Source organism: Chlorocebus sabaeus, chromosome 11 (assembly GCF_047675955.1).
Source record: "Chlorocebus sabaeus isolate Y175 chromosome 11, mChlSab1.0.hap1, whole genome shotgun sequence".
NCBI classification, from domain to species: domain Eukaryota; kingdom Metazoa; phylum Chordata; class Mammalia; order Primates; family Cercopithecidae; genus Chlorocebus; species Chlorocebus sabaeus.
In genome coordinates this window covers 10091687-10118846 of record NC_132914.1, presented here as the reverse complement: position 1 = coordinate 10118846, position 27160 = coordinate 10091687, and the positions used below count along the sequence as shown (strand labels likewise).

Below are 27160 nucleotides of genomic sequence, written 5' to 3'. Positions count from 1 at the left end.
TTTCCATCTCTCAGAATCTCTTCTGGAAAAGTTGACCTGAGATAAAACCTCTCCTGGTAACTCCAAATACAAAGCAGCCGTAATGCTTTCGTTCACTGGTCATGTAATTCACTCATTCAGTCATTACAAAGTATTATTGTGACTCGGCTCACTGGCTCATGCCTGTAATGTCAGCACTTTAGGAGGCCAAGGCAAGAGGATTGCTTGAGGTCAGGAGTTTGAGAACAGCCTGGGCAACATAGCAAAACCCTGTCTCCACAAAAAATAAAAAAAATTAGCTGGGCATGATGCTGCTGCCAGTAGTCCAAGCTACCTGGGGGACTGGAGCAGGAGGATCGCTTGAGCCCAGAAGTTAAGGCTGGTGAGTTATAATCGCACCACAGCACTCCAGTCTGGGCAACAGAGCAAGACTCCATCTCTAAAATACATAAATAAATAAAATATTCACTCTATGTAACATTACTCATTCACTCAATGCATAATTTAATAATGGTATAATATTAAGAGCCTGCTATCTGCCGTATCCTATTCTTCCAGATGTCATGCATGTTGCTTCATTTATGTTCTTCTTCAACAACCTCTGTTCTAATGTAATCATTCTGGGGACGGAAAGAGTATCTTCTGTATCTTTGGGTCTTGGCTTACCTAGCACAGGGCTTTATAAGTGGTAAGCATTCAGTAAATTACAGACTTTTATCTGTAATTAGGAAATATGTTTAATTGTGTTGACCAGAGAGAGTGAGGAAGAAGAAAAAAGGAAAAAGTTTGATGGTAAGGGAGGAATACATAGGCTAATAAGAATGTAAAACCAGTAACTTAGACTGGCCTGCCTCATTTTCGTGGATTAATTTTAAGAAGCAAAACCATGCACAAATACCTACCTCTTTCTAGCTATAACTTACCATTCCATCAACAGGTTTCAAATGATCATCCAGAGACACAACTCGAAACATCACTGAAGAAAGAAAGAAAGGGGATGTAATGAAAGTATTTACCTTTTGTGTCATCACTGCTTTCTTCCTACATTGATTAACTTAGGTGAATCAAAAAGCACTAAGTTACTACCGCTTGTGATGAGGAGTTACACGCATATCTTACGTAAGACATATCGGATCCCTGGGTTACCAGGTTGAGCTTATTAAGTTATACTGCCAAGAAAGGGTTCAGTAAAAGAACTTTTTGTCTTTCTTTTGTACTTCTATCCCTGCTTTATCTTTCTCCTCTTATGCATTCTCACAACATGTGCTCAGGCTGCCTAACGACTTCATTAAAGAAACGAAAGCCAGAGGAAGCAGGTCACTTAACTGTTAGTACAATTCCTCATAGAGATTGCGCATACTTACTTAGTGTGTGCTTTTTCTGTATATCCCTCATCAACCAATGCCCTTATTCCCTTAACCCGCAGTGGAAGCGCCTGCAATCAGCTGTATTCTCCCACTCTCACATTCTTATCCATCTGTGTCCTATCCCCGAGTTTGTTCTCAGCCTGATGGACCTTGTCAAACTCATGTTACTGTGCTGTCAGTAAACTTCATTCTCTTTTGAAGATGTTTCTCTCTGCCCCTATTTCTCTCGCAAAACTCTCGATTTCTTTTTTGCTTTGAGGTTGCCTCTCTCCCTCTAGGTCTCCCTCTAGGTCTCTATAGTGGAGACCTCTCATCTTCCACATGGCTTGAGAAGGGAAATAAGTAACTTCCTAGTTTACAACTCCAACAAAACATTTTTTCTTGCATTTTAATTCAAAAGACAGAAATTATTATTTTAGATGCCACTAGTGTCAGAAAATTTATTCCTGTCGATGTCATCTAATGACTTTCTGGTTGCTGTCATAGAATGTCACCTGGCTAATGGTCTTCCTTTCTACTACTTAGATGTCATGGGAAGTTTGGATATGCTTTAAGGGAAATGAAGATTCTTGTCAAAATTGGTATTGGCCATCATACCAGAGTCATTGTATTTTGGAAAAAATGTCATTTGCTGATGACAAGACTATGTTGTCATCTGTCTATATATACTTTCTGTCCCTTTGTGTTTTCAGCTTCATTTAGAGTTCAACTTTGTTAATCTCATTCTTCCAGATTATTGACCCTCTCCTGGCTTCAATTCATTTATTCACACATTAATTTTTAAAGTCTTTATTTGATAACCTATTTCATAATTCTATTCATATGTATGTGCAAGTACGGGTGTCAAATGCTGATTTTTTTTTTTTTAGAAAAAAGACTTGCTGTTTGGCTACCACAGAATTCATAAGATTGGCTGAGAAATGCTGATCCCATCATATCTCATGATTTAAATGTGGTCTCTACATTGATGGTTCTTCAAATTCATATCTTCAGCCCTTTTTTCTTTTTCTTTCTTTTTTTCTTTTGTGAGACAGGGTCTCACTCTCATCACTCAGGTTGGAGTGCAGTGGTGCAAGCTCGGCTCACTGCAGTCTCAAGTTTCCAAGCTCAGGTGATCCTCCCACCTCAGCCTTCCAAGTAGCTGGAACTACTTTGCCCCACCACACCTGGCTAACTTTTTTGTAATTTTAGTAGAGGTGGGTTTTCACCATGTTGCTCAGGCTTATTGTGAACTCCTGGGCTCAAGTAATCTGCCTGCCTTGACTTCCCAAAGTGCTAGGATTACAGGCATGAGCAACTGCGCCTGGCCCTGCCCTTTCTTCTTACCTAAAGTTTCATAAATACTGCTTCCTGCTTGACATATCTGCCTGAATATTTAGAAGATATCTCACCCTTAGTGTGCCCAAAAATGTAATCCTGATTTCTTTCCTCTTGCCCTACACTTCCTTATTTTAGTAAATGACAATTCTGTCCAGGTGTTTAGGCTAGAAATTTTGGACTCATTCTTATTCCCTCATTCTTGTCATCCCCTCATTCTCATTCCCTCTTTATATTACACTCTACATCAAAACATACCTTAAAGATATTACCTGCTATTTCTCTTGCCCAGAATGATTTTCCCCACCCATGATAGACATCCTCACTTCATTCAGGTCTCTGCTAAATTATCTTAAAACATTTTTTCCCTCTAGTTCTAATCTTTTCACCTACTTCGTTAGCTCTGTCATGTAAAAATCAAATTCTGGCTGGGCGCGGTGGCTCACGCCTGTAATCCCAGCACTTTGGGAAGCTGAGGGGGGCGGATCACAAGGTCAGAAGTTCGAGACCAGTCTGGCCAATATGGTGAAACCCCATCTCCACTAACAAAATACAAAAACAATTAGACGGGCTTGGTGGCACACATCTGTAATCCCAGCTACTCAGGAGGCTGAGGCAAGAGAATTGCTTGAACCTGGGAGTCGGAGGTTGCTGTGAGCTGAGTTTGCCCCACTGCACTCCAGGCTGGGCAACAGAGCAAGACTCTGTTTCAAAAAAAAAAAAAAATAGATTTTTCTTTAACTCCAGAATTGTCCCCGTCTTTGTTCAAGATGTAATCATCTCGTGTTTGGACTCTCACAACTGTCACTAACTGGATCGCTGCCGTTTGTGTGGCCATAACCTAGCTAATCTTTCTATGGTTATCAGAGCCACTTTCTGAAGACTAAATCTTACCTTGAATCTTCTCTGATGAAAACCTCCCATTGCACAAAAGCCAGTGTCTTCATAACTTAATGTGTAGCAAGTCACACGTTACTTTTTGTGAAGTCCCGACCTGGCCTTCTACCGCAGCCTCCTCTCCAGCCATTCCCACTGAGCCTCCTAACCTGAAGCTATACACTATCGCTTACCTGCAGTAATTTCATCATGAGTACTGACTTTACTTCTGTCACCGTTATTTCTATAATAGCCCTTTCCTTCTCACACAGAGGGGCTACTTTCCCTTCTACCCTGACACTGGAAGCTTGAATAGCTCTTCTTTAATTCTCCCAGACACAACTAGAATCTGCTTTGCTGAAGACTTTGTACATCAGTCAAGTACCTTATCCCTTCTTACTCTAAATGCATTCCTGTATATCCTCTTTGATATACTTATTTTTTAATAACTGAAGAATTAGTCACTTTCTATTCTGTTTACTATACTTTTTCATATTTTGTTCATGCCACTATATAGCAGTTAATATATTGCATTATAAATACTGTGAACTTCCCTGGTCAGTTTCTCGTTTATCAATTTTGTATTACTCTGCACTTTTACATTGCTACAGTGTATCAGATTATCCAGGGCTCAATATCCACATAGCAAGGATTGAGGAAGTTGTAAATCAAATGGACTTTTCAACCATATTAAAATATGAAGATTGTACCAGATGTTTTACTATCATATAATCTATTATTTATTTGAAGGGCAGATTTTTATGGCATTAAGAATAAATGTCTCATAAAATGTCAAATAGTTTAGGTAGTATTTTAATTCATGGTAGTTTAATGTAAAATAGCCTGTGCTCATTAAAGAAAATTAAGAGAAATTCCCTGAGCTAGAAACAAGTTGAACTACAAATCAATTACACATCCAAATCTAAAAACATGCTGTTCATGGCTCGTGTGTTTGCATCTGTATGTGGATTTTCCATGTAGAATGTCTTCAGTGATAATATGTTTTCCCTATTTTAAAAAATTAACACAAGCTACAATAGGTGTTTAAGAGGTGTTTTAGAATTATGTCAATCTCCAGAAAATATGTGTGATAACTGCACCAGATTAAGTCATGTACAGATAACTTTCATTCTTATTTCTTTTAGAGGTAGAGTACCCTTATCGTGCAAGGTGTATACTTGAAAACTCTCAATTTAAAACTAATTTGTTTAGGAGTTATCTTGTTAAGAGATTACAAGTGTTACTATAAGAGTATAGCCCTCATGTAGCCATAGCATACATAGCTGATAATGCACTCAGCTTGCCATCTTTAAAACTATGAAAACTGTAAATTTTCCTTCAGTTAAAAAATTGGGGAAAATGTTTTCATTAAGTGAAATTATATACAAGAGTGAGATAACAAAAAATTGCTTTTACATCATAAACTTTCAATGCCATATAATTTAAATTTATATAATTCACAGATATTTCTACTGCACTTATTGTCAAAATAGCACAAAATTTTCAAAACAGGACAAAACTACTTTCTTCATAGAATGACAGTGGCTGTCAGGGTAAGCAATACACATTTTTTTTTCCTAGGTAATGGGAATCCTACTGCTTCCTCTGGATTAGTAGGTAAATTAAAGTAACTTCCTCTCTATAATTCTCTGAAATTTAAGAGTTTTATTTTAGAGTTTAAAAAACCTTTTAGATTTTTGGTGATTCCTTTTTCTCTATTTAGGTGCCTGGCATATTTTATAGATTTACCCATAAGAATGTATTTTCAAGAAAAAGACTAAAATGTATTAATGTTTAAATAAAGAAAATATCTTACTGTTCTAAATCTTGTAGCAGGGATAAATGCTTTAAACAAATGCAATGAAACTCTTACAACAAAATTTCAAGAGACAAGAAGTAGTTGGTGATTATTTTGGGAGAGGGACTTCTTACAATTTAAAGTTATACGAGGTAAAACCTATTCCAAATTTCTTAAGAGCTACTCTGTGCTCATTGTCCACAAGATAGCAGACAAAGTAATTGGCTGTCCTGTATTTATTTCTGATCTCGGAATTAAATTTCATTGTGTGCTTTTTCTTTGATCTTGGGCACATTTGGGCAGAAGTGCTAACACGAAGGAAAAGCCAGTCAAACAAGTACTCAGTTTTCAGTCAGGCAAATACTTCTGGTCAAACCAGGAACTCAAAGAATGTGTTAATGCAAATATATGAAGCTGAAGAACAAAAAGTTACAGAAACGTATCTAGATAATTTCTGCATCCTCTCTTTAGAGTTTCAAATGACCACATTTGCAATACTGTAGCCATCAATAGTTCCCTATAAAATTTTTAGCCTGCACTAATGTTCTATCTCCAGTAATATCTCAAAGGGAAGAGGGGAGATGCATACATAGACATCAAAATGCAGGTGGTGGTCACATATGAAGCAACAACAAACTAAATGTGCAATGAGGTTTTAGCATACATAGTTAATATCACACCATATTTTTTATTCAAAAAAGAAGCATGATGCTGAGTAGATTATGAATATTTGTAGCATTATATCTCAGATTACAATGATCAGTTTTTTGAAAACTGACTATCTCTCAATTGTGTAAGGCTCCTGGCTCAATTTCTTTGCTATTTTATAACCTTTCCTCTGTGCATTAGACTCTTTACTAGACTGTGGATGGATAAGAAATTTTTAAAAAAGCATCCATTTTAAATTAAGTTTTTATGTTTCTTTGCTCTTTGAAGTAGCAGCCACCTTCCCCACCTCTGCCTTCTGCAGCTCTCCTTAGCAAGAATCCTAGAAGCCTTCCTTAGACATCCTCTTGTGTCAACCACATACACTCTTCCCCCTCATAAGCACCGCCCACCCCAGCGTGCATGCTCTCGTAATGTTTGTTCCGCCGTTGTTGGTGCCAGCCCAAACTGTACAGCCGTGCCCTGTCTTTCTTGTCTAGTCCTTCACTCTTTCTCTGGTGCCTAAATACCGACCTGAATGCCCTCTTTTGTGAAGTGAGGGAGGGAGGCAAAGGGTCAGGGGAAGAGGAGTGGAAGGGTGGGGACAGCACAATGCATGCAGTACATTCCTCCATCTCCAGCGCACATCCTTCACCTCCCTCTGCTTATGTTGTTCTGGGATCACAGTGTGGTGGTGCCTAAGCGGGTTCTGATTACTCTGATTCCCAGTTCATCCACGACTGCCTCCTCGAGGCATGATCCCCACATTTGTAGTGACTCCTTATGAGTGTTGCTTAACTGCATGAAAATGCCTCTTTAGTTCTATATTCAGGGCTTTCCTTTAACTGTTTTATTCACTGCAGCTTTTTCCCCTTCCTTTTTTTTTTTCTTTTATTATATCACATTTTATTCTATTGTCTTTTTTTATTATTATAGAAAAGAATAACACAGAAAAGAATATTACAGGTGCATTAACACCACCTACATAACTGACTTTTTAGGGACAGAGATCAGGCTGTTTGACTGTATGTGTAAAGTTATTTTAAATTTTAAAAGTTCTAGGGTACATGTGCACAATGTGCGGGTTTATTACATATGTATACATGTGCCATGTTGGTGTGCTGCACCCATTAACTTGTCATTTACATTAGGTATATCTCCTAATGCTATCCTTCCCCCCTCCCCCAACCGCACAACAGGCCCCAGTGTGTGATGTTCCCCTTCCTGTGTCCAAGTGTTCTTATTGTTCAGTTCCCACCTATGAGTGAGAACATGTGGTGTTTGGTTTTCTGTCCTTGCCATAGTTTGCTCAGAATGATGGTTTCCAGCTTCATCCATGTCCCTGCAAAGGACATGAACTCATCCCTTTTTATGGCTGCATAGCATTCCATGGTGTATATGTGCCACATTTTCTTAATCCAGTCTATCATTGATGGACATTTGGGTTTCTTTACTCCAAATAAGCCTATCTACTTCACATTTTTTTTTTTTTTTTTTTTTTTTTTTTTTTGAGACGGAGTCTCGCTCTGTCACCCAGGCTGGAGTGCAGTGGCCGGATCTCAGCTCACTGCAAGCTCCACCTCCTGGGTTTACGCCATTCTCCGGCCTCAGCCTCCGGAGTAGCTGGGACTACAGGCGCCCACCACCACGCCCGGCTAGTTTTTTGTATTTTTTAGTAGAGACGGGGTTTCACCGTGTTAGCCAGGATGGTCTCGATCTCCTGACCTCGTGACCCGCCCATCTCGGCCTCCCAAAGTGCTTCTACTTCTCATTTTATGGCATGGTTTTTTAATTAATTCTACCTCAGTGCTTTTTTATGTACCATTCATCTCATCAGAAATGTCTTTCTTTTGACTGCTGTAATCTGTATTCATCAACTCCTTCTGCACCCAGAAGAAGAGAGGAGGCTTTTCAGCTTGATTCAATGTCATGTTGATCATTCTATTACTTGGGCAATTCTCTAGTCACTAGGGGTATCTCATATCATGTTCATGACATACTTTGTTGCTGTTTTATTTCTATTTCAACCATAAGCTTGTAAGTTTGCATAAACTAAAATTCAAAATTCCCAAATACATGGTTAGAATGTTATTAGAATAATATGGATATTATTAGAAAATAAGAATAAGGCGCTCTTTAAAAATACACTTTCTGAAGCTCCCCACCCCAGACTCATGGAAATGAAATCTCTAACATTTAGGCTATGTAATCTATATTTTTATTTTGTATTTTTAAGCAGGTTCTCTAACAAAATTTAACACAATAAAATTTCTGAGCTTGTATTGTGTACCATCAATTCAAATATCATATAAGTGACATTAGTTGAGGGTAACCTGATTTAGTTACACTCACCTTTCTGTCCAGGTTTGTAGATGGGTTTATCAGTTTGTACGAAGACCACGTTCTCTCTGGATCTGATTGCCACAGATCTCCTCTCTTCCAGGTTGAGAGTGGCTCCTTTAGCAGAAAATGTAATAAACGCCAGTGGGTCAGATCTGGCCTGAGGGACCTAGGGAACAAATAAATACTCCACGAAACTGATTTTTTGTTAAGAAATCTCTATCACTGCTTGTTGGTATCACTAAAAGTTTTAATTCCTAATCTGTCATATTTATTTCTTCAATAACCAACCTTGTTTATTTCTCTTGCTTTGTCACTTCCTTATCTCACCATTTAAATGAATTCTTTTGCCTTTCTTAAAACTTTCCTTTTCTGCACAAGATATATCTCTTTTCTGCACAAAAGATATATATCTTTTTATATATCTTATTCCCTTTGACAATTTTCTATCATAAAATCAAATGTTTTGGCTCTTGCCCTTGTTACCATTTATGACTGTACTGACATCATGTCAAACTGAGGACTATATGATTCTTTTAAAAATTAAAATAACTTGATGCATACAGTCAAATAGCCTGATCTCTGTCCCTAAAACGTCAGTTATGTGGGTGGTGTTCACCTGTAATATTCTTTTCTATATTAAGCAGAAAGAAGCATTTACCTCAAAGCTGATGCATTTGAAGAAATTTTCTCCAGTAACATTTTCTTCAAACATTTTGGTCTGGACCTCACCATAGTTGAGGGAGACCGTCAAAACAACAGATTCAGTGAGATTAAAAAGCTGGGCACAAGCTTTATCCAAAGAGCCTTCTTGTAGAACAGAAGGAATCAGCAGAACATACTGCCTACAAAATTCAAGCAAGACCATTACAATTGAATGTGCCAATGATTACTTAGCAATTATTGCGTTAACTGAAGAATTTTTTAGTTTAAGTATGTTCTTTTTAAATGTGAGAAATACATCAAATAGCTAAATCTGCATGAAACAGAAAGATGCTGGCCTATGAATTAAATTTTAAAGAGTCAAAAAGGAAATCTCAATTAAAAATCAGCAGGTAATTTGTCATTAGTTCTATAAAGGTTAACATCATCAGTGTTCTTATGCAATGCTTTTGCCCCCAAACTGGCACAGCACATTCTGTTTTATATTTGCCTACTATTTGTCCAGTTCCTTCCCCAGGAGCTGTCAGACACCTCTTCCTCAACATAAATATAGCACTGTTACAGCTCTTAATCAGCATTCTGGATATCTATGAGGCAGAGGTGATGGTGCCACTCAAATTTGAAATTTACTATTCCCATGAGCATATTTTGGATTATATTGTAAAATGACAAAATTATTTAAAATCAAATCACTGCAATAAAAATGCAATGTTTAAATTTTTTTTTTTTTTTTTGACAGAGTCTCCCTCTGTCGCCCAGGCTGGAGTGCAGTGGCATGATCTTGGCTCACTGAAACCTCCCCCTCCCAGATTCAAGTGATTCTCCAGCCTCAGCCTCCAGAGTAACTGGGATTATGGGCTCATGCTACCACACCTGGCTAATTTTTGTATTTTTAGTAAAGACGGGGTTTCACTATGTTGGCCAGGCTGGTCTTGAACTCCTGACCTCAGATGATCCACCCATCTCAGCCTCCCAAAGTGCTGAAATTACAGGCATGAGCCACTGTGCCCAGCCTGAATTTTTAATACCAAGCTCTATTTGCCTTCTATGTGAAATAATAAACTGTGTAATCACTTACACGTTTGGTGACAGAGAAAGAGACAGATGAAAGAGAAAAACACCCAGATGTATTATCTTCCACATCATGATCCAAGGAGATGAAGAAAAAGTCAATAGGTCGTGTCCGCTAGATCCATGAACAGGTCAATGTGCTAGGAGCCCAGATGTTCTCACTAGTCAGGGAAGTCAAGTATGGGACTATATATCCCTGCAGGAGATTTTGTCAGTATTTCCTGAGTCATTCTTAAAGTTTAAGACATGTTTAAATTTTAGCCACCTCCCAGTGTCTTACATGTCATTAGATGTGTCATCTAATTTACAAAAGAGTCTTGCATCAGCACTTCCTAGACATAAATTATGATGCTTATGAGTGAAAATTTCAAGAACAAATTAAACCTAATTTCAGTAAATTCAGTTATTGTAAATTAATTTGTATCTCACTATTATTTCTTGGTTGAGAGCTAAATCTATTTTGAGAACTCAGTACCAATTTCTGGTTGGCAATGTTCTGTATAGTTATTACAATGGAACAAAAATAATAAAGGCTTAAGGAAGCTCTAAATGAAAAAAATTAAATATTACTATGTATTTTTTATTACTAATGGTTGATGTTGTATTTTCCATACGATGTATTTTTATATACAAGTATCCTGGTAGGAAAGTTTATTGAAGCATTACTTTTTCTTGTTTTGCATTTCATTTTCTTCTTTTCCTTTACCAAGATTATTGCCAGGTATTTTGTGTTTCTTTGTCTTTAGAGGTTTGACTAAATAAGATGCTCTTAGAAGACCATCTCATGATTGCTGTGACTTTATCACTTATCACAAAGTGGTTTCATCGGGCTCTGCCTCTGACATTGCCCGTTTACTGAAACCAGCAAGAAATCTATTTTACCAACAGTTTTTTCCTAAAATTCAAGTTAATTATATCATATCCTCTTTAAAAATCCTTTAATGGTCCACTATTACTTAGAAGATAAATTCCAAACTCTTTAGCAATGAAAGTTTCTTAAGGTTCTTATCTATCTTTAGCCTCCACTGCTTGCCCACAGACGTTCTGCTTTCTTCCCTGAAAACACCAGCAATATGCCACACCCTTTCCTCTCTCCATGTGTATTTGTGGGCTCAATCGTCTGTCTAGAACCTCTATGTGACTTCCTGTCTACCAGGTACATAGATCCTCATTGTTCTTTTGTGATTCAGTTCCAACTTTCATAATTCCCAAACTGAAATTAGCTGTTGCTGCTTCTAGCTTCCATAACACGGGTACTCATCTCTATTAGAGGATGTCATGTCACACTACAAATATTTAGTTTTTATGTAATATACGCCACTTGGCTGTGGGAATCTCAGAGATACAGCCTGCATGTTTTATTCATTGTTGAATTTCCAATGGGTAGTATATGAATGCTAGCACCTCTTGAGTCAATCATGACTTTTAGTCAGTCTCAGGTTTTCCATAGAATCTTGTGTCTGTGTACAACTAACCATATTCTTAGGGAGCAAAATAGGAGAATATTAACTCTCCCAGGAGGAGAACTTCTTTCCATGCAGCCCATCCTATGCCGTGTTTGAAGTAAGCACTGTTGACTCCCAGACTTTTAAAGCGAACCCATTATTGAGGTGTTAGTTTTCTATCCAGGGGTTCTACACGGGCTTTTTAATGCGGTGAGAAGCAGATGTATCTTTCTGACTAATAATATCTTCTGCTGGGTTCCCACTTCTGTATGTTACAGAGAACTAGAAAAGATTAAAGCTAGTCATCATCTGTATTTAGGGTATGGTCAACTTAATGAGGCATTAGTTTTTATTTTATTCTTACTGTATTTTCACCTAACCCTTTCTAAAAAGCCTGTTATCATGCACTTCTTTACCTATGAAATTTTGGCCAAATCTAAAGACAATTGCCCTTAATCATTTGACTAAGACAATGGACTTTATGCTTTCAATCTACTCCTTCCTCTTTATATCCCAGTTGGCTAACAGTCTCAGATTAGTGACTACTTATGTTATTCTCTGTGAAAAGCAACACCCAGACCTACCTCTCTTTATGTTTGCCTGTTACTGATTCCTTGGGGTTTCCTTGCCCCTTGCCACAACACTCATTCCAAAGTGTGAATCTAAAATGATCACTTACTATTTGAGGAACGCAGTCAGGCATGTACTTACATATAGAGTATCTTTATTAATTAAAATGCAGAATATAAATCATATCAGTAGTAGGGCACATCTGGAGATCAAATGCTTTCTCAGACTTTAGTAATCCATTACGATTTAGAAATCCAGACCTAACATCGATAACAGGAAAGTTAATGTAAGAAATTTCCAAAAGACAAATTAATACAAATGCTTGAATTTGTTGAGTAGAAGGTGGATCTTGCAGAACACTTATCTTTTGTAAGGAGAATGAAATTCATCTTTACAAACACACATACAATCTCATCTATCTGATTTGATTGAAGACATCATAATTATTAAATATTTGAATAACCCTCTGATAAATAAATATATGAGCATACTACATTGACTTGCATATACAAGAATTTTCTAGATTGTCAATTAGCACCTAAAATTTGGAGTAAATGCCCTAACCTTCTATCTGAGTATCATGTTTAGAATTATGATTTATTTTCTTATTCCATGGAATTATAACACATATGGAGTAATTTTATTAACATTATTTATACTTGCCTCCAACTCTCTAAGTTACATCTGACTTAAGGTATGATTGTTCATTCTTTTAGATTTTCCCAGAGATCTCAAAAGTGAATTTTGTACATTAAACATTATCCAAATTGAGAGATAGATACAAATATAGACCTCCCTAATACACCTTCTAAATTTGGTAAAAGTCTTCTAACTGTTTAAATGTGAAACAGTAAGAATAACAGAAAGACATATGTACACATGAACACAGACGTACATAAGTTTTTTACAATACAATAACAATGTTATTTGCATACAGGATACAGAGCAGTTGTTTCTAATTCTCAGTCTATGCATGGGAAATCCCCTTCTACTGTGGGAAAAGATTTCATCATTTACTAGACAAGAAGGATCTCATTCATAAGTTAAGGGCGTGGAGAAAGTGGGAAAAATGATGGTGTGGGTTGTCTATTAGGCAAACTGGGAATGCTATTTCCAGCATATGGAAAAAAATCCCTCTTTATTCACACACATTCCAATGTTCACTTCCCCATCCTGTAAAGCAGAGATGTGTTTCATTACACCTATAAAAGTGCAATGCTGGGCTAAAGCCTCCTTACTATTACTACAAAAAAGGATTATAAACAAAATCTAAATCAAGGCTTCTAACTTTAAGATCATTGTTCTAATGTTTTAAAAGAATGCATCTGGGATGCCTTTTATTATAATTTTTAACAGCAGTAATTTATTTTATGAAATTTAAAAAAATGAGTCCAGTAATTGTCAAAATAAAACACAAATAAGACGTAAGTCTGAGTATGTTGTGAATACGTTGGAATAATGTTATTAATAGATATTGTTTGCTTTTATGGCAATGAATATTCCTATATTTAATATAAGAAAACATTTTATATTCAAGATGCCTTTCCCTACAATGCAAAGTAACTGAAGTTTATAGGTAATATATACTATTAAAAAATAAACAAGGCTGGGCGCGGTGGCTCACGCCTGTAATCCCAGCACTTTGGGAGGCCGAGACGGGTGGATCATGAGGTCAGGAGATTGAGACCATCCTGGCTAACACAGTGAAACCCCATCTCTACTAAAAAATACAAAAAATTAGCCGGGCGTGGTGGCGGGCACCTGTAGTCCCAGCTACTCGGGAGGCTGAGGCAGGAGAATGGCGTGAACCCAGGAGGTGGAGCTTGCAGTGAGCAGAGATCACGCCACTGCACTCCTGCCTGGGCGACAGAGTGAGACTCCGTCTCAAAAAATAATAATAAAAAAAATAAACAAGTAATATATATTCATGAAAAGTAAAAAGAAAAATAAGAAAAAGAATAAATTATGCTTCCAAGTTTAGTGAAGACCTATTCACTCTTCCAAAGTCAGTTTCAGTATATAACTTCTCTCCTGTGTTTTCACCACCTTTCTTGCTTCACTTTCTTTAAAGTATGATTCTTTAGGTAGTATTGATCAGTTTTGATATTAAGAAAACATAAAGCTTCCAGAAATCATTCAAATCATTTTGCAACCTGTGGCTGTCATCACTTTGCAAAGCATGCAGTGTTTCTTCGTAGCCAGTTGATGAAGGGCTTAGGGAGATTTGCCAGGAACTTACCATGAGTCATGGGACAAATGGGAACTTGTCCTTCCCTCTGCAGAACCTGTTCTTGAGAAGCCCTTTGTCCAGAGCCTCAGCAGGCAGCTGGTTCATACTCAGCAGGTAGCTGGTTCATACTCAGCAGGCAGCTGGTTCATTGGTAAGCAATGCTCATCTGTTCTCTCCCTTAAGGCCTCTCTTTGTGTGAAGACTCACAAACACAAGTATCTGTGGTGGGGCTGTGTCATGAGGGCAGGCTCACAGTGCTCTCCTCTGAGTTACCATTACTGAACATAATCAGGGTGTGTAAACTTGTTTTATTTGGCATAAAAGCTGTTACAACAAGTTATAAACGTTTCCGGAGCTTCTTACTAGTGGAAGCACAGGTAATCTCTCAGGCAGAGTGTGGTTGGGACTGAATGTACTCTGTTGGGAAAAGCCTGTGGTAAATGCAACACCTTGGCACAAGAAAGTTATACATTTTGTTGTAGTGTAAACCAAAAATAAAATTCTAAGCCCCCCAACCAACAGAATGAACCCCTTCTGTCAGCCCAGGACATCCTACAGTAAATCTGAAACACTAGTTCAGGCCACGATAGGAGTGGGAGGTCAGATGTATCTGATGATACCTTCCCCCTTTGGAATCCAGGCACTGCTAACCAGCATTAACATTAAAACAGAGACCTTAAGACAAAATACTCTTTGTAGCAATAAGACATCAACATGACAGACAACAGGACCTAAAAGAAATTGAAGTATTTTACCCCCAAATATATTTTTCTTTTTTTTTTGCTTGAACATGATCATTTTTAAAAATTTTTACTTTAAGTTCTGGTATACATGTGCAGAACGTGCAGGTTTATTGCATAGGTATATATGTGCCATGGTGGTTTGCTGCACCCATCAACCCGTCACATAGGTTTTAAGCCCTGCACCTAAAATATATTTCTTTGACATATCTTGAAATGGATCTGCACAGCTGTCTTTTGCGGGGAAAATCTACATTCTACAGAGAATCGTCTTCCTTTTCCAAGTCATTTACCTGATCCAGGAGAAACTTAACTAAGAGTCTGGCACCTTTTTAAGTCTGATAAGAGACATTTACAATCTGTTCTCTCTGAAGCCTGCTACCCAGAGGCTTCATCTGCATAATAAGAATCTTGGTCTCCAAAATCCCTTATCTTAACCCAGACACTTCCTTCTATTGATTCCAGGTCTTTAGATAAACTATTTTAGCCGGGCACGGTGGCTCATGCCTGTAATCCCAGCACTTTGGGAGGCTGAGGCGGGTGGATTATGAGGTCAGGAGATCAAGACCATCCTGGCTAACACGGTGAAACCCCGTCTCTACTAAAAATAGGTAAACTATTTTAATCAATTGCCAATCAGAAAATCTTTGACTCCACCAAGGACCTGGAAGCACAGTTCTCTGCCCCCTTTGAGTTGTCCTGCCTTTCTAGACCTAACCAACGTGTACCTCAAATGTATTGATTAATGTCTTATGTCTCCCTAAAACATGTAGATTCAAACTGTGGCCCAACCACCTTGAGTACATGTTCTCAAGATCTCTTGGGGCTGCGTCTTCATGGGCAATGGTCATGCACATTTGGCTCAGAATAACTCTCTCCAAATATTTTACAAAGTTTGACTCTTTTCATAGGCAGTAGCTTTCAGAAAACTACAATTACTCAACTTGACTTTAAAATATTAACGTGTTAGGAATTTGGTTTGTGTGTAAAACATTCATTCCTTTCCTTGTAAGGTAGTTACAGAGAAGGACAAAGGCCTTGGAGCCTCATGGTGAGTGTTTGGATCTTGGTTCTACCAATTCTCAGATGATCAACCTTGGATGAGTTATTTGAATTCCCTGTGCTTCCCTTCCTTTGTCTATAGATGGGAATAGTCACAATACCATACCTTATAAGCTTGTTGTGGAAATTGAACAAGTAATATATTTAAAGTGATTAGAACAGTGACTGACACCATAAACATTGGGTAAGCCCCTACAGAGACTAAATATTACACCCCCAACCTCCCCATACACCCTACAAAATTCTAGTCATAAAGAGCACTAGTATGAACAATGGATTGCTCATGTCAGCCAAGTCCTCTCCAAAATGATTTTCCTGAAATAAGTATAGAAACGACTAAAAAAAAATGAGATGTCATAAGTTCTATATAATGATGCTATAGAATAAAAGAGGAAAGGAATTGAAAAAGAAAAGTAAGAACATCTTTATCAGGTGCAAGTAACAGAATATCTAAATAATAGACTTTTAAAAAGTCAAACATTTATAATCTCATTTGGCACAAATCCTGAGAATGGAGGATGGGCATTGGTTCAGCAGCTCACTCATGCCATCAAGGAGTTTCCTAAATTCTTTCCACCCTACTTCCTTGATGTGTCAGTATTATTTGCAATTTTGACTCCTGAAGTAGCAAAGATTATTTCTTCCCAGCAATATCTCAATCTGAATGAAAAGAGTGAGCAGGAAAAAAATTTTCTTCTCCTACATCTCTCTTTTCTTTTCTCTTCTCTCCTTCTTTCTCCTTCTCCTGCTCCTCCACCTTCTCCCTTTCCCTCTTCCTGGCCCCCACCTCTTTCACAAACTATTGCAGATCCTATATTAGGAAATTCTCCTGCATAGCTCCTTAGCCATGCCTGGTTTATATCTCTCATTGCTAGGCCAAAGTAGTGAATGCTGTGGTGTACCCTCTAGATAATCCCCTTCACAGCAGAGGCACTTATGACCCTAGCTGCTAGGAATGTTGGTGGCTGTTGGCTGTCAGATGAATTCAGCTCTGAGAGCTTCCCTCAGCATCAGAGAAACATTTCACCCAGGTTCCTCCTCCTTTGTAGGGGCAGCTCAGTGCACAATAATGGGTACTGTGTGTGTATAAATGCATGGCTCTGTTGCCTTAAATTAGGACAACTCTGAACAACCGCCCCAACCCCACAGCTCCCCATGGGATATACTGAGAACTTTATTGTGACTGCCTTGTAGTACAAACTCCTTTTCTGTACAATCCTGCTTCCTTCATCCCCTACAGGTATTGATCTTTAGAATTCTCTCCAATAAACCCTCTACCCACAAATCTCCATTTCAGAGTCTCTGTTTTGTGGAACCTGATCTGTGGATTCCAATCACTATAAGAGGGGACTGTGATAATATGATCGACTTAAAAAACAAAATCATGATTCATCTGAGAGCACTTGAGGCCTGAGCAAAATACACATTCTCTAAACTTAAAAAGAAGAAGAAAATCTCATGGGTGAGCAACCACAAACACAGAAAAGTGCATTGTTCAAGACACTTTATTTTGCCTATTGCATTGTGTTGGAAGGATGGGAAGGAGTGAACATAAAGTTGTGAGCAAGATAAAAATACTAAAATGTCATTCTTTGGTACAGTACAAAGAAAATAAGAGCTCCCAAAGATCAGTGACCAGCAAGAACAATTATGACATTAACATGGGCAGAGTTCCCTAAAAGAAGAATCCAGAGATGGTCTAAGCAGTGCTTCTCAAACTTTATACCTACCCAATCTGAGGATGATCTTGTTAACATGTGGATTCTGGTTCAGCATATGTGGGTAGGACCTGACATTCTGCATTCATTTCCAACAGCCTCCCAGCAATGCAAATACTGCTACTCTTCTGACCACACTTGGAGTAGCAAGGCTCTGGAGCCTTTGAACCCCAGTTCACCATTACATATGGCTGGGGAAGCTTTGAGTAGCCTTGATGTCCAAGCTATGCCTTTAGATCAAGGGATTTCAATTGTGGTCTTGGGCCTAGTAGTGCCAGTATCACTTGGGATCCTCTTAAAAATACAAGTTCTTGTGCTTCAACCAGATCTATTGGGTCAGAATTCCAGGAATGAGTCTCAGCAATCTCACCACCTGGGTGATTCTGATACACGCTAGAGTTTGAGAACCATTGCCTTGCTTTGGCAATCCTATTAAGTTGGTCTAAGTGAGACATCAGCATACACATTAAAAACAAACAAATTTAAAAAGCCCAGGCTCCTAGCATGTTCAAGGAAAGTCCACCCAAGAAAAAATGTGACCTTCTAGCACACTTGTGCTAGAGGTTTAAGAGAACAAATCCAGCTTATTTTGGCATATGATGTCCCTTCTCGGATGAAAGAAATGGGTAGCTTTTTTTCTCCCTAAGTAAGTAAAAGATCAATTTTCAGTCCTCAGTTTCCTGGACTCACTTGCAGCCACTGGACACTGTTGACTACTCCTTTTTCCCTGACAGTTTTTGACCTGGCTTCCAGGAGACCACACTGTTTTGGTCTTCCTCTGACTTCACTGGTTTCTCCTTCACAATCTCCTTGGCTGATTTCTTCTCAATCTGCTTCTCCCAACCTCCACATATTCAAGAGCTTCACAGAAAAGTCCCCAATTCTCTTCTCTATTCAGACTCATTGCTTGAGCAATCTCTTCCCATCCCACAAACTATGTGCTCACAATTCTACAATGTATATATTTTTTTAGCTCAGAGCTGTCTCTTTCTCTCAAACTCCTATACTGATTGTCCAACCTCCAACTTGATGTCTCCATTTGAGTATATAAAATCAAAAGCTCAAAGAAGAATTATTAATCTTCTACCCCAAACCTATGTCAGCCATGGCATAGCTCAGGTAATGGCAATTCTTTCTGTAGAATTAGCTCAGGTCAACAGCATGGGAATGATCTCTGATCACTTTTTTTTTTTTCTCATTCCTTGTATTCAGCCCAGGGAATCATACTGGTTTTACTTTCAAAATATACCTAGAATCTATTGCTTCTTACCAGCATCTCCCCTGCTACAACCCAGGTCCAAGCCACAATCACCTTTTGCCTGGATTATTTTCACAACCTCCGCCAGGTCTCCTGCACTTCTACAGCCTATACTCAACACAGCAGCCAGCTGATTACTTTAAAACGTAATCAGATCAGGCCATGGCTCTATCCAAAACCCTGCAATCATTCCCAGTTTTGCTCAGAGTGAAATCTAAAGCCCTAACAATGACCCTTGATACCCTACCTGGTTTGGTGCCCCAACAGGGTTCTTATCTCTCCGCCTACTACTGTATCCTCTTTGCTCCAACTACTCTAGTGCTATGCTAACTTAATTGTTGTTTCCCAAACACACAAGACACACCTTAACTTTATGGGCCTCGGTTTTTTCTAGCTGTGACCAACTCCATAACCTCCTTCATACCTTTGCCCAAATGTCACTGCCTCAATGATATCAACCCTAAGCCTTGTGTTTAGCTTTCCAGTCTTCTCACCTCCCAGAGTGTTCTATATCCTCCTGCCCTTCTCTACATTTTATATTTTCCATAGCACTTATAACCTCTTAATTTCCTCGACTTTGCTTATCCATTATGTTCATTATTATGTTTGTACATTTCGTTTGATTGTATCATACGTATTGTCTCCCCCATTAAAATGCAAGCACCACAAGGGCAGCTGTTTTTGCTATTTTCATTCACTGATATTTCCCAAACACCAAGAAGAGTATTTGGCAACTATCAGCATTCAAGACTGGTGGTCTGAACTAAAGCAGCATGGCAGTGCTGGATAAAAGCATGTAGATCTATGAGTCATTCAGGAGGTAGATCAACAATTGTTAATTATCAACACTGATAGAAAAGAAGATGAGAGAGAGAAGGAGGTAAAGTTGATCCTTAGGCGATGGATGATGATATTGCCACACACTGAGGCAGGGATCTAAGTTGGAGAAACTGGTTTGGAGTAGATTATGGATCCTACTAAGGTGCCTGTGAGACATTCAATTAAAGAAGCACCTTAGGCAGTGGGATATATGCAACTGAAATGTGAATATAGAAGCATATATTTGGGATACACAAAAATACAGATAGTAACTGAAATGCAGGATATTTAATGTGTATAGTGAGAAGAGAAGAGGGTTTGCAATAGAATCATGAAAGAATTATTTGATAGTAAGAGAAAAGTGGAGTCAAAATGAAGATCAGTAAATATCCAGAAAGTGAGAAGGAAAATGTGATTGTTATGTGATTATTATGGGAATATAATCTATATCTTTAGGATATGGATATAATCCATCTTTAGGGTATGGATTATATGTTGGAAGGAAAAGAAAACAATAAAGAGAAAGAAGCTGAGAATAAAGAAGAGAAAGACAGCAAAATTGATGGAATGAGAAGGTGGCCAAAGAGGATGAGATTTCTAGAATACAGCAAAGGAGATGTTAGTGTTAAGCATTTCAGCTCCTCATTAAATGTATATATATCTATATGTATATATACACACACATATATACATACATATGTGTGCATATATACACATGTGTATATGTATACATATGCATACACACATACATATGTGTGTATGCACACATGTGCATGTGTGTACACATACATATATTCACATGTACATATGTGTATACATGTGTATTGTGTGTATATTTAGATGTACATGTGTATGTGTACACATACATACATATACACACATACACCCATGTACATATGTATATACATCCACGTATGTATATATGTATATACATGTATGTATGTATATACATACATACGCACACACATAGTTTATTTCAAATTGCAAGAAAGTATGTGATTACTATATAAGAAAATGATAGACACAGTTAATTATTATTCCCATTGTTCAAAGTACTTTTGCATGGAGCAGGAAGGGTGGACATAAAAGTGCCATGTGATGCTTCAATACCACAAACCTTCTCCAAATCACAGCTATACATTCTCCATGAAATATTCCATGGTAGTCTACTTTACTAAAGACCTCTTCTTAAACACACACACGCACACATACACGATCATACGAATATAATCACATCAAAGCTTGGCACTTCCCATTCAACACTCCTGAATTAAAATGCTCATTATTTACTATCAAAATTTGGACCAGGAAAATGACTTTAGTACTCTGTTTAAAAAGAAACTAGGAAAAGGTTTTATTGAACAGGGCAAGTAAGAGAGTATTGCAAGTATTGTTTATCTACCCCCATCTATTCTTTAGATGGTATTTTTCTCTCAGTTCCTTAATACCTTCCATACTCATTGTGACAGTGAGAATTTTCCACCATAAACATTAAATCCAAGACGTTTTCTTTGCCTTGAGTTATATCAAATAGCTGACTTCATTATGCCTTCCTTGCTTGCTTATAATTTGAGGAGCAATTTTATTATGTAATCAGGCTAACTACTAAATACATAAGTAAAATGGGAACTGAAAATTTATTATTTACTTAGAAAAAAAAGTTTCCCATAACCGGCTGTTATGTACCACAAAGTATACTCCCTTCATTTTCCTTGAACCTTTATCACAAAATTGCACTAGAAAAGTCACTCACATTTTCCTTAAGTGGAGTCTGTGAAAATCCACAGAGGCTAGGGTACTTTAAGAATATATAAGTCAGGCTGAGCGTGGTGGCTTACACCTGTAATCCCAGCACTTTGGGAAGCCAAGGCAGGGGCGTCGTTTGAACCTAGGAGATAGAACCAGCCTGGCAACACAGTCTCTACAAAAGCACAAAAATCAGCTGAGTGTGGTGGTGCACACCTGTAGTCCCAGCTACTCAGGAGGCTGAGGTGGGAGGATTGCTTAAGCCTGGGAGGCAGAGGTTGCAGTGAGCCATGAGTGTACCACTGCACTCCAGCCTGGGCAAAAGTGCAAGATTCTCTCTCTCTCTCTCTCTCTCTCTATATATATATATATATATATGGACACTATTATATATTATATGTGTAATACATATTATATATTATATATACATTATATAGAATATATATTATATTATATATAAATACATATTTTATATATATAGACTATATATATGAAAAGACACAATAAATATATGGATATCTCTATTCTTAACACAGTGAAATCAACTTATGTGACACCAACATGGATGGACACTAGCTGTTCACCTGCGATAAATCAATGAATGAACATGTTAATTAAAGCCTCAGTTGTAATTTAGACACGCTATGCTTTTTTTTTCCTACTTCTCCCCTGTTCTCTAATGGTCTTTATGTTAGGTTTATTGCGTTTTATCTCTAGGGGACTATCAGTATATCTATAAATAAAACTTACTCTCTCATCCTATAACAACACGGCTTCCATCCCAGTTCCTAGGGATTGGGGGGTAAGCCCGAGTGACAGGAACAGCGAGTATTATCGGGGTTCTCCAGAAGGACAGAACTAATGGACTGATGTATATATAAAGGGGAGATTATTAAGGAGTACTGATTCACACGGTCACAAGGTGAAATGCCACAGTAGGCTGTCTGCAAGATGAGGAGCAAGGAAGCCAAGTCTGAGTCCCAAAACCTCAAAAGTAGGGAAGCCGACAGTGCAGACTTCAGTCTGCAGCCAAAAGCCCAAGAGCCCCTGGCAAACCACGGGTGTAAGTCCAAGAGTCCAAGAGCTGAAAAACTTGGAGTCTGATGTTTAAGGGCAGGAAGCATCCAGCACGAGAGAAAGATGAAGGCTGGAAGACTCAGCAAGCTAATTCCTTCCACCTTCTTCTGCCTGCTTTTTCCAGCTGGCTGGTAGCCGGTTGGATGGTGCCCACCCACATTGTGGGTAGGTCCTCCTGAGGGTGGGTCTTCCTCTCCCAGTCCACTGACTCAAATGTTAATCTCTTTTGGCAACACCCAGAAATGCCCAGATACACCCAGAAACAGTAATTAGCATCCTTCAATCCAATCAAGTTGACACTTAATATTAACCATCGCAGGGCAGAACTTCAGCCAGTGTGGAGCCCATAGAGTTTGCTGCAGGAGGGTCTGTAATGGAGCATGGCCAGGGGTGACCACACCCCTAGGCTTTACTCACTCCCACAGGAGACTTTAGCCTTAGGAAAACTATTAGACCTGAACTCTGCAGGACAGTCTTGAAAATGAGATGAGGTCAGTCCAACCTGAGCATCCCTTTGTCTGTCGGCCTCTTCTGGGGCCCCAGACTGGTTGCGCCTGCTTGCAGTGCAGCCCCCAGGTACCTCCTGGGGGCCTTCATTATAGCTCCTGAGCTGGTGGACTTCACCTGACCAGTAGAGTGCTCCAACAGAGCAGCCCTCACGGACATGTACTAGCCTGCCCATTCCCTCCCAAGTGCAGCGTCTCCCATACCATTCCGCTGATTTGCACTCACCCATGATCACCCCTGACCTTGCTTTGTTTGCATTCCCTCCCCCACCAATGTGCATGCGCACACGCACCCCACCATGCCACTACTGCTGGCATGAGTGCACCTGCCCCTCCTCCCTGCCACACTGCCATTGTCATTGAAGTGTTTGCAGGCAGAGAGCCCACCAGCCCAGCTCCTGCCAGTGCCTTGCTCCTGTGCCCATACCTACACTGTTAATGGCATAAAACTAGGCACGGAGAACAGCAGACTCACCCCTGCTGTGAGTGGCTACTGCCATCCACATGAATGTGCAGAGGGCACACATGGTCCTGCACCCACCAGCACCCCATCCCCATGCTAACACCGCTATCAGCATGAAAGCGTACAGTCACCAGACTCCTGAACTGCGTGCACTAGTGCAAAGAGACAGGTCTCAGGCCCTGGCTTTGTTACCGGGCTCCTCAAGGTCAGAAACCTGATGTGCTGGAGGGACCAAGGTGCCCGCTGTGCCATTGAGTTTGCTGCCACTACTGCTGCTGGGAACACCTGCACAGAGGCTGGCACCGCAGCACCCAGTAGTACCTTGCTGAAGTGCCACATGTGGTGGCACATGTGAATGAGGAGAAATCCTGCTGCCACTGCACCGCAGGATGCTTTGGCTGGCACCACCCATCAGCGTGCTGTGATCAACAGTCTGGGAGCACCTTGGTCCCTCCAGGTGCTTGGTCCCTCACCTTGTTCCTTTCCTTCCCACCCCTCATTGTTCCACAAATAACTTGAATGCATTCAGTTTGTAAAGCACAGTGCTGGGCCCGTGGGTGCCCGAGACGAATCAGACAACACACGTCCACTCTCAAAGAGATTCAGAGCTCCCGGGAGGTAAGAAATGAACATCAATAAGCACAACACCCCACAAGCCTTGGTTTCACCTCTGTTTAGCAGCAGCATGACCTTAGGGAGGTCACTAACAGGTCAATGCCTCGGCTTCTTCCACTGAAAAACAGGAATGGTCGCTTCTACATCACGGAATTACCATGAAGGTGAAAAGGAGCTGGTGATGTCTGGTGCTCCTGTCCTGGCTGACACAGCTAGGTCCTCAGCATTTGCTATTATTGCCTGTAAGATGGGGAGCAGTGAGGGGCTCCAGGCACTCAGGAAACCCAGAACTCCCACAAGCGGGCAGGGCGGGGTAGGCGAAATTTCAGGGAGGAGGCAGTCTAGAGCAGATCACGGAGAGGGACGCTCCAGGCTTGGGAGACAGACACTCTGCAAGAGAACGCCGTGGAGGACGAAGCAGCAGAGCAACAGCAAGCAGCACCTCTGGCTGGAGCTGTGCCTTTAAAGGAGGCGTCGTAGGAACCATGCTCCTCTTGGGGTGGCAGAGGGATGGCCAGGACCATGCCTGGGCTCCCTGTTCAACCATCTCCAAAGATGACATTCCCCATGAGAATGTGTCCTATGAAGCCAGGCCACCCCTTGACCTCTGCAGGGCTGCCACTGGCCCTGGCCTGTCAGCTGCAGCATGCCAGTCCCTAGAGGCTGATGGTGAGAAGGGAGCAGAAAGTGCCCGCTCCTCACCCACATTCACTGCTTCTCCTCGCCTGCCTCTGTCATGACCCCAGGGAAGCAGACCCTGAACCGGGGATCTGGCCTTCACCTTTATCTTCTCCATTCTGGGATAAAAGACCACACATTGGGTGCAGGGCACACTGCTCCCCAAAACCACTGAAGTAAAAACTAAGGAATGATCTGCTCATTATGCAGGCTGCTTGGGGGCCACCAGATGCCAACGAGTAGAAGGAGAGAGAAGGAAGAATGGAGGAAGTAACGACAAGGGGAAAGAGGAGAGAAGGAAGGGGAGCGGGGAAAGAAGAAGAGAGGGAGGAAAGGACCAAGAGCCTTGCAGAGAAAATTCCCCCCTTTTCGAGGAAAGGCGCTGGGCAGTGGCGCGGCTTCTTGGATGAAGATGCTGGGCAGGGGCTGACGGGCAACAATGGCAGGTAACAGCATCCAAACTTCCACACACGTAGTCTGTCCCCTCCTCTTCCCCGTGCTGTCTCAACCCCTCCTCCTGCCTTGTCATCTATATCATGGGAAGCAGATGGCATATCTGGCCCAATATTTTGGGGCCTAGCTTCTCCCAGGTGAAGAGGGGGCAGACGCAGGGACAGGAAGAGGTGGCTGGGAGGGGCTGGAGGGCGGGGCTGAAGAGAGCCTGGGAGGTGCTTGTCATTCCCTCCAGTTTCTGCAAGCTCCCCGGCTGCGGCAGAACAGGAGGAGGGAGCACAGCCTGGAATTGCTAATTTGCCAGGACCTCACCTGCCTGCATCACGAGGCACAGGTGCCAATGAGGCCAGGGTCCAGTCTGGGGCCTGAGATGGGGTGGTGGGGAGGAGAGAGACAGTCTCTCCTCTGTCTACCTGTCTCTTCTGTGCAGGAGGTTTCCAAGCAGGTGAAGCACCTTGAAAGGGGGAGGTTCTAAACTCGTCACATTCCCATCAAAAAAGCCCATGGAAAATGAAAAGCCCACACACTTGCCCATTCCATTGCCACAGGAAGGGGGCAGGTGGAGCAGGAGCAGTGTAAGTGCTCCCCACACCACTCCCCATTACCACTGACTCCTCCTTTTCCTTCATTCTCCTTTCCAATCTGCCACTGTCCTGTGGTTGGTCTCTTTGAATGTCTCGTCCAGCCCTCCTGGCTTGCAAGTCCCCTGATTGCAGCCTCATCCCCACCATGTCCTGACTACAGCAACAGCCTCTGTGTGTCTCTGCCATCTGCTCTCTCTCTCCCTTCTTGTCCCCTTTGTGACAGGTGCTTGATGAACCTTCCCCAAACTCTTCTGACCCATCCATGCCCTGCTCAGGACCCAATCACAGTTCCCTAACACTCCTGAATCAAACCTGAAGTCCTGTCCTGAGTACCCCATGGGCCTTAACTCACTCATCCCAACTTCACTCATTGCCTTGCCCCACACCCTGCCAGGGAGCCTCCCGCGGCACCGTGGAGGACGCAGAGGAACCGAAGCAAAGCTCCTGTGGCACATCCAGAGAGATCAGGCCCACAGGCATGTGGAAAGTCAGCCTCCAACACCCTGCTTTGCAGGGAAGGAGCTGAATGTAAGGGAGAGGCAGCGCTGTCTGTGCTCCCCGTGCAGCAGTCCCAGCCCCAGTCCCAGTGCAGGCCAGCCTCCCCGGCAGCCTGTCATACTCTGAGTTCCCAGCCACTTGCAGGCTTCTCTCCAAGCCTGTGGCCTCCATTTCTAGATCCCACCACGGGATCTGCACGCCAACCTTGCTACCTTAGCCCCCTCCTCCAGGAGCCTGCCCTGCGAGGAGTAGGCACGTGGTTTTCCTCTCCAGCACCTATTTCCTCCTTACTCAAGCAATGGCCCCATTTCCTCTGGGGAATCCATCTCAGTTCATGAGCCTCAGATCAGGCTGCCCCCCAGAGCTCCTCAGTCTAAGCCAATCAGTGTGTCATAGTCCCCGGCCTCAGCAATGGATTCTGGGACAGACACGAGGACCAAGCCAGGTGGGATGAGTGAGTGTGGCTTCTGGAGGAAGTGGGGACACAGGAGAGCATTCTTTCCTGCCAGACGTAACCCTGGGTCATGAGTCTAGCCCCACTGGTTGTCACCTCACCACCGTGAGAGCGAGGCCTGTCTGGGAATGTAACCAGCCCAAAAGATGCAAGCTGACATGGAAGGAAAGCAATCCAGGCCTGGATGA

General features: G+C 40.9%; 1 protein-coding gene across 2 annotated transcripts in view; it reads right to left on the bottom strand.

Moving 5' to 3' along the window:
• LOC103218871 (ovostatin) overlaps positions 1–20737 on the bottom strand; it is an 82395-nt gene extending 61658 nt beyond the window's left edge. Inside the window, exons 1-3 of one of the 2 annotated variants that reach the window (XM_007968150.3) lie at positions 8984–20737; positions 8335–8491; positions 903–955 (exon numbers count right to left, since the gene is read on the bottom strand). In XM_007968150.3, coding sequence (XP_007966341.3) covers positions 903–955; positions 8335–8491; positions 8984–9190 — 417 coding nt within the window. In that variant the 5' untranslated portion in view covers positions 9191–20737. The remainder of the gene's footprint in view (positions 1–902; positions 956–8334; positions 8492–8983) is intronic. The other variant, XM_037995161.2, reaches the window with a different exon arrangement.
• Positions 20738–27160: the final 6423 nt, after the last annotated feature.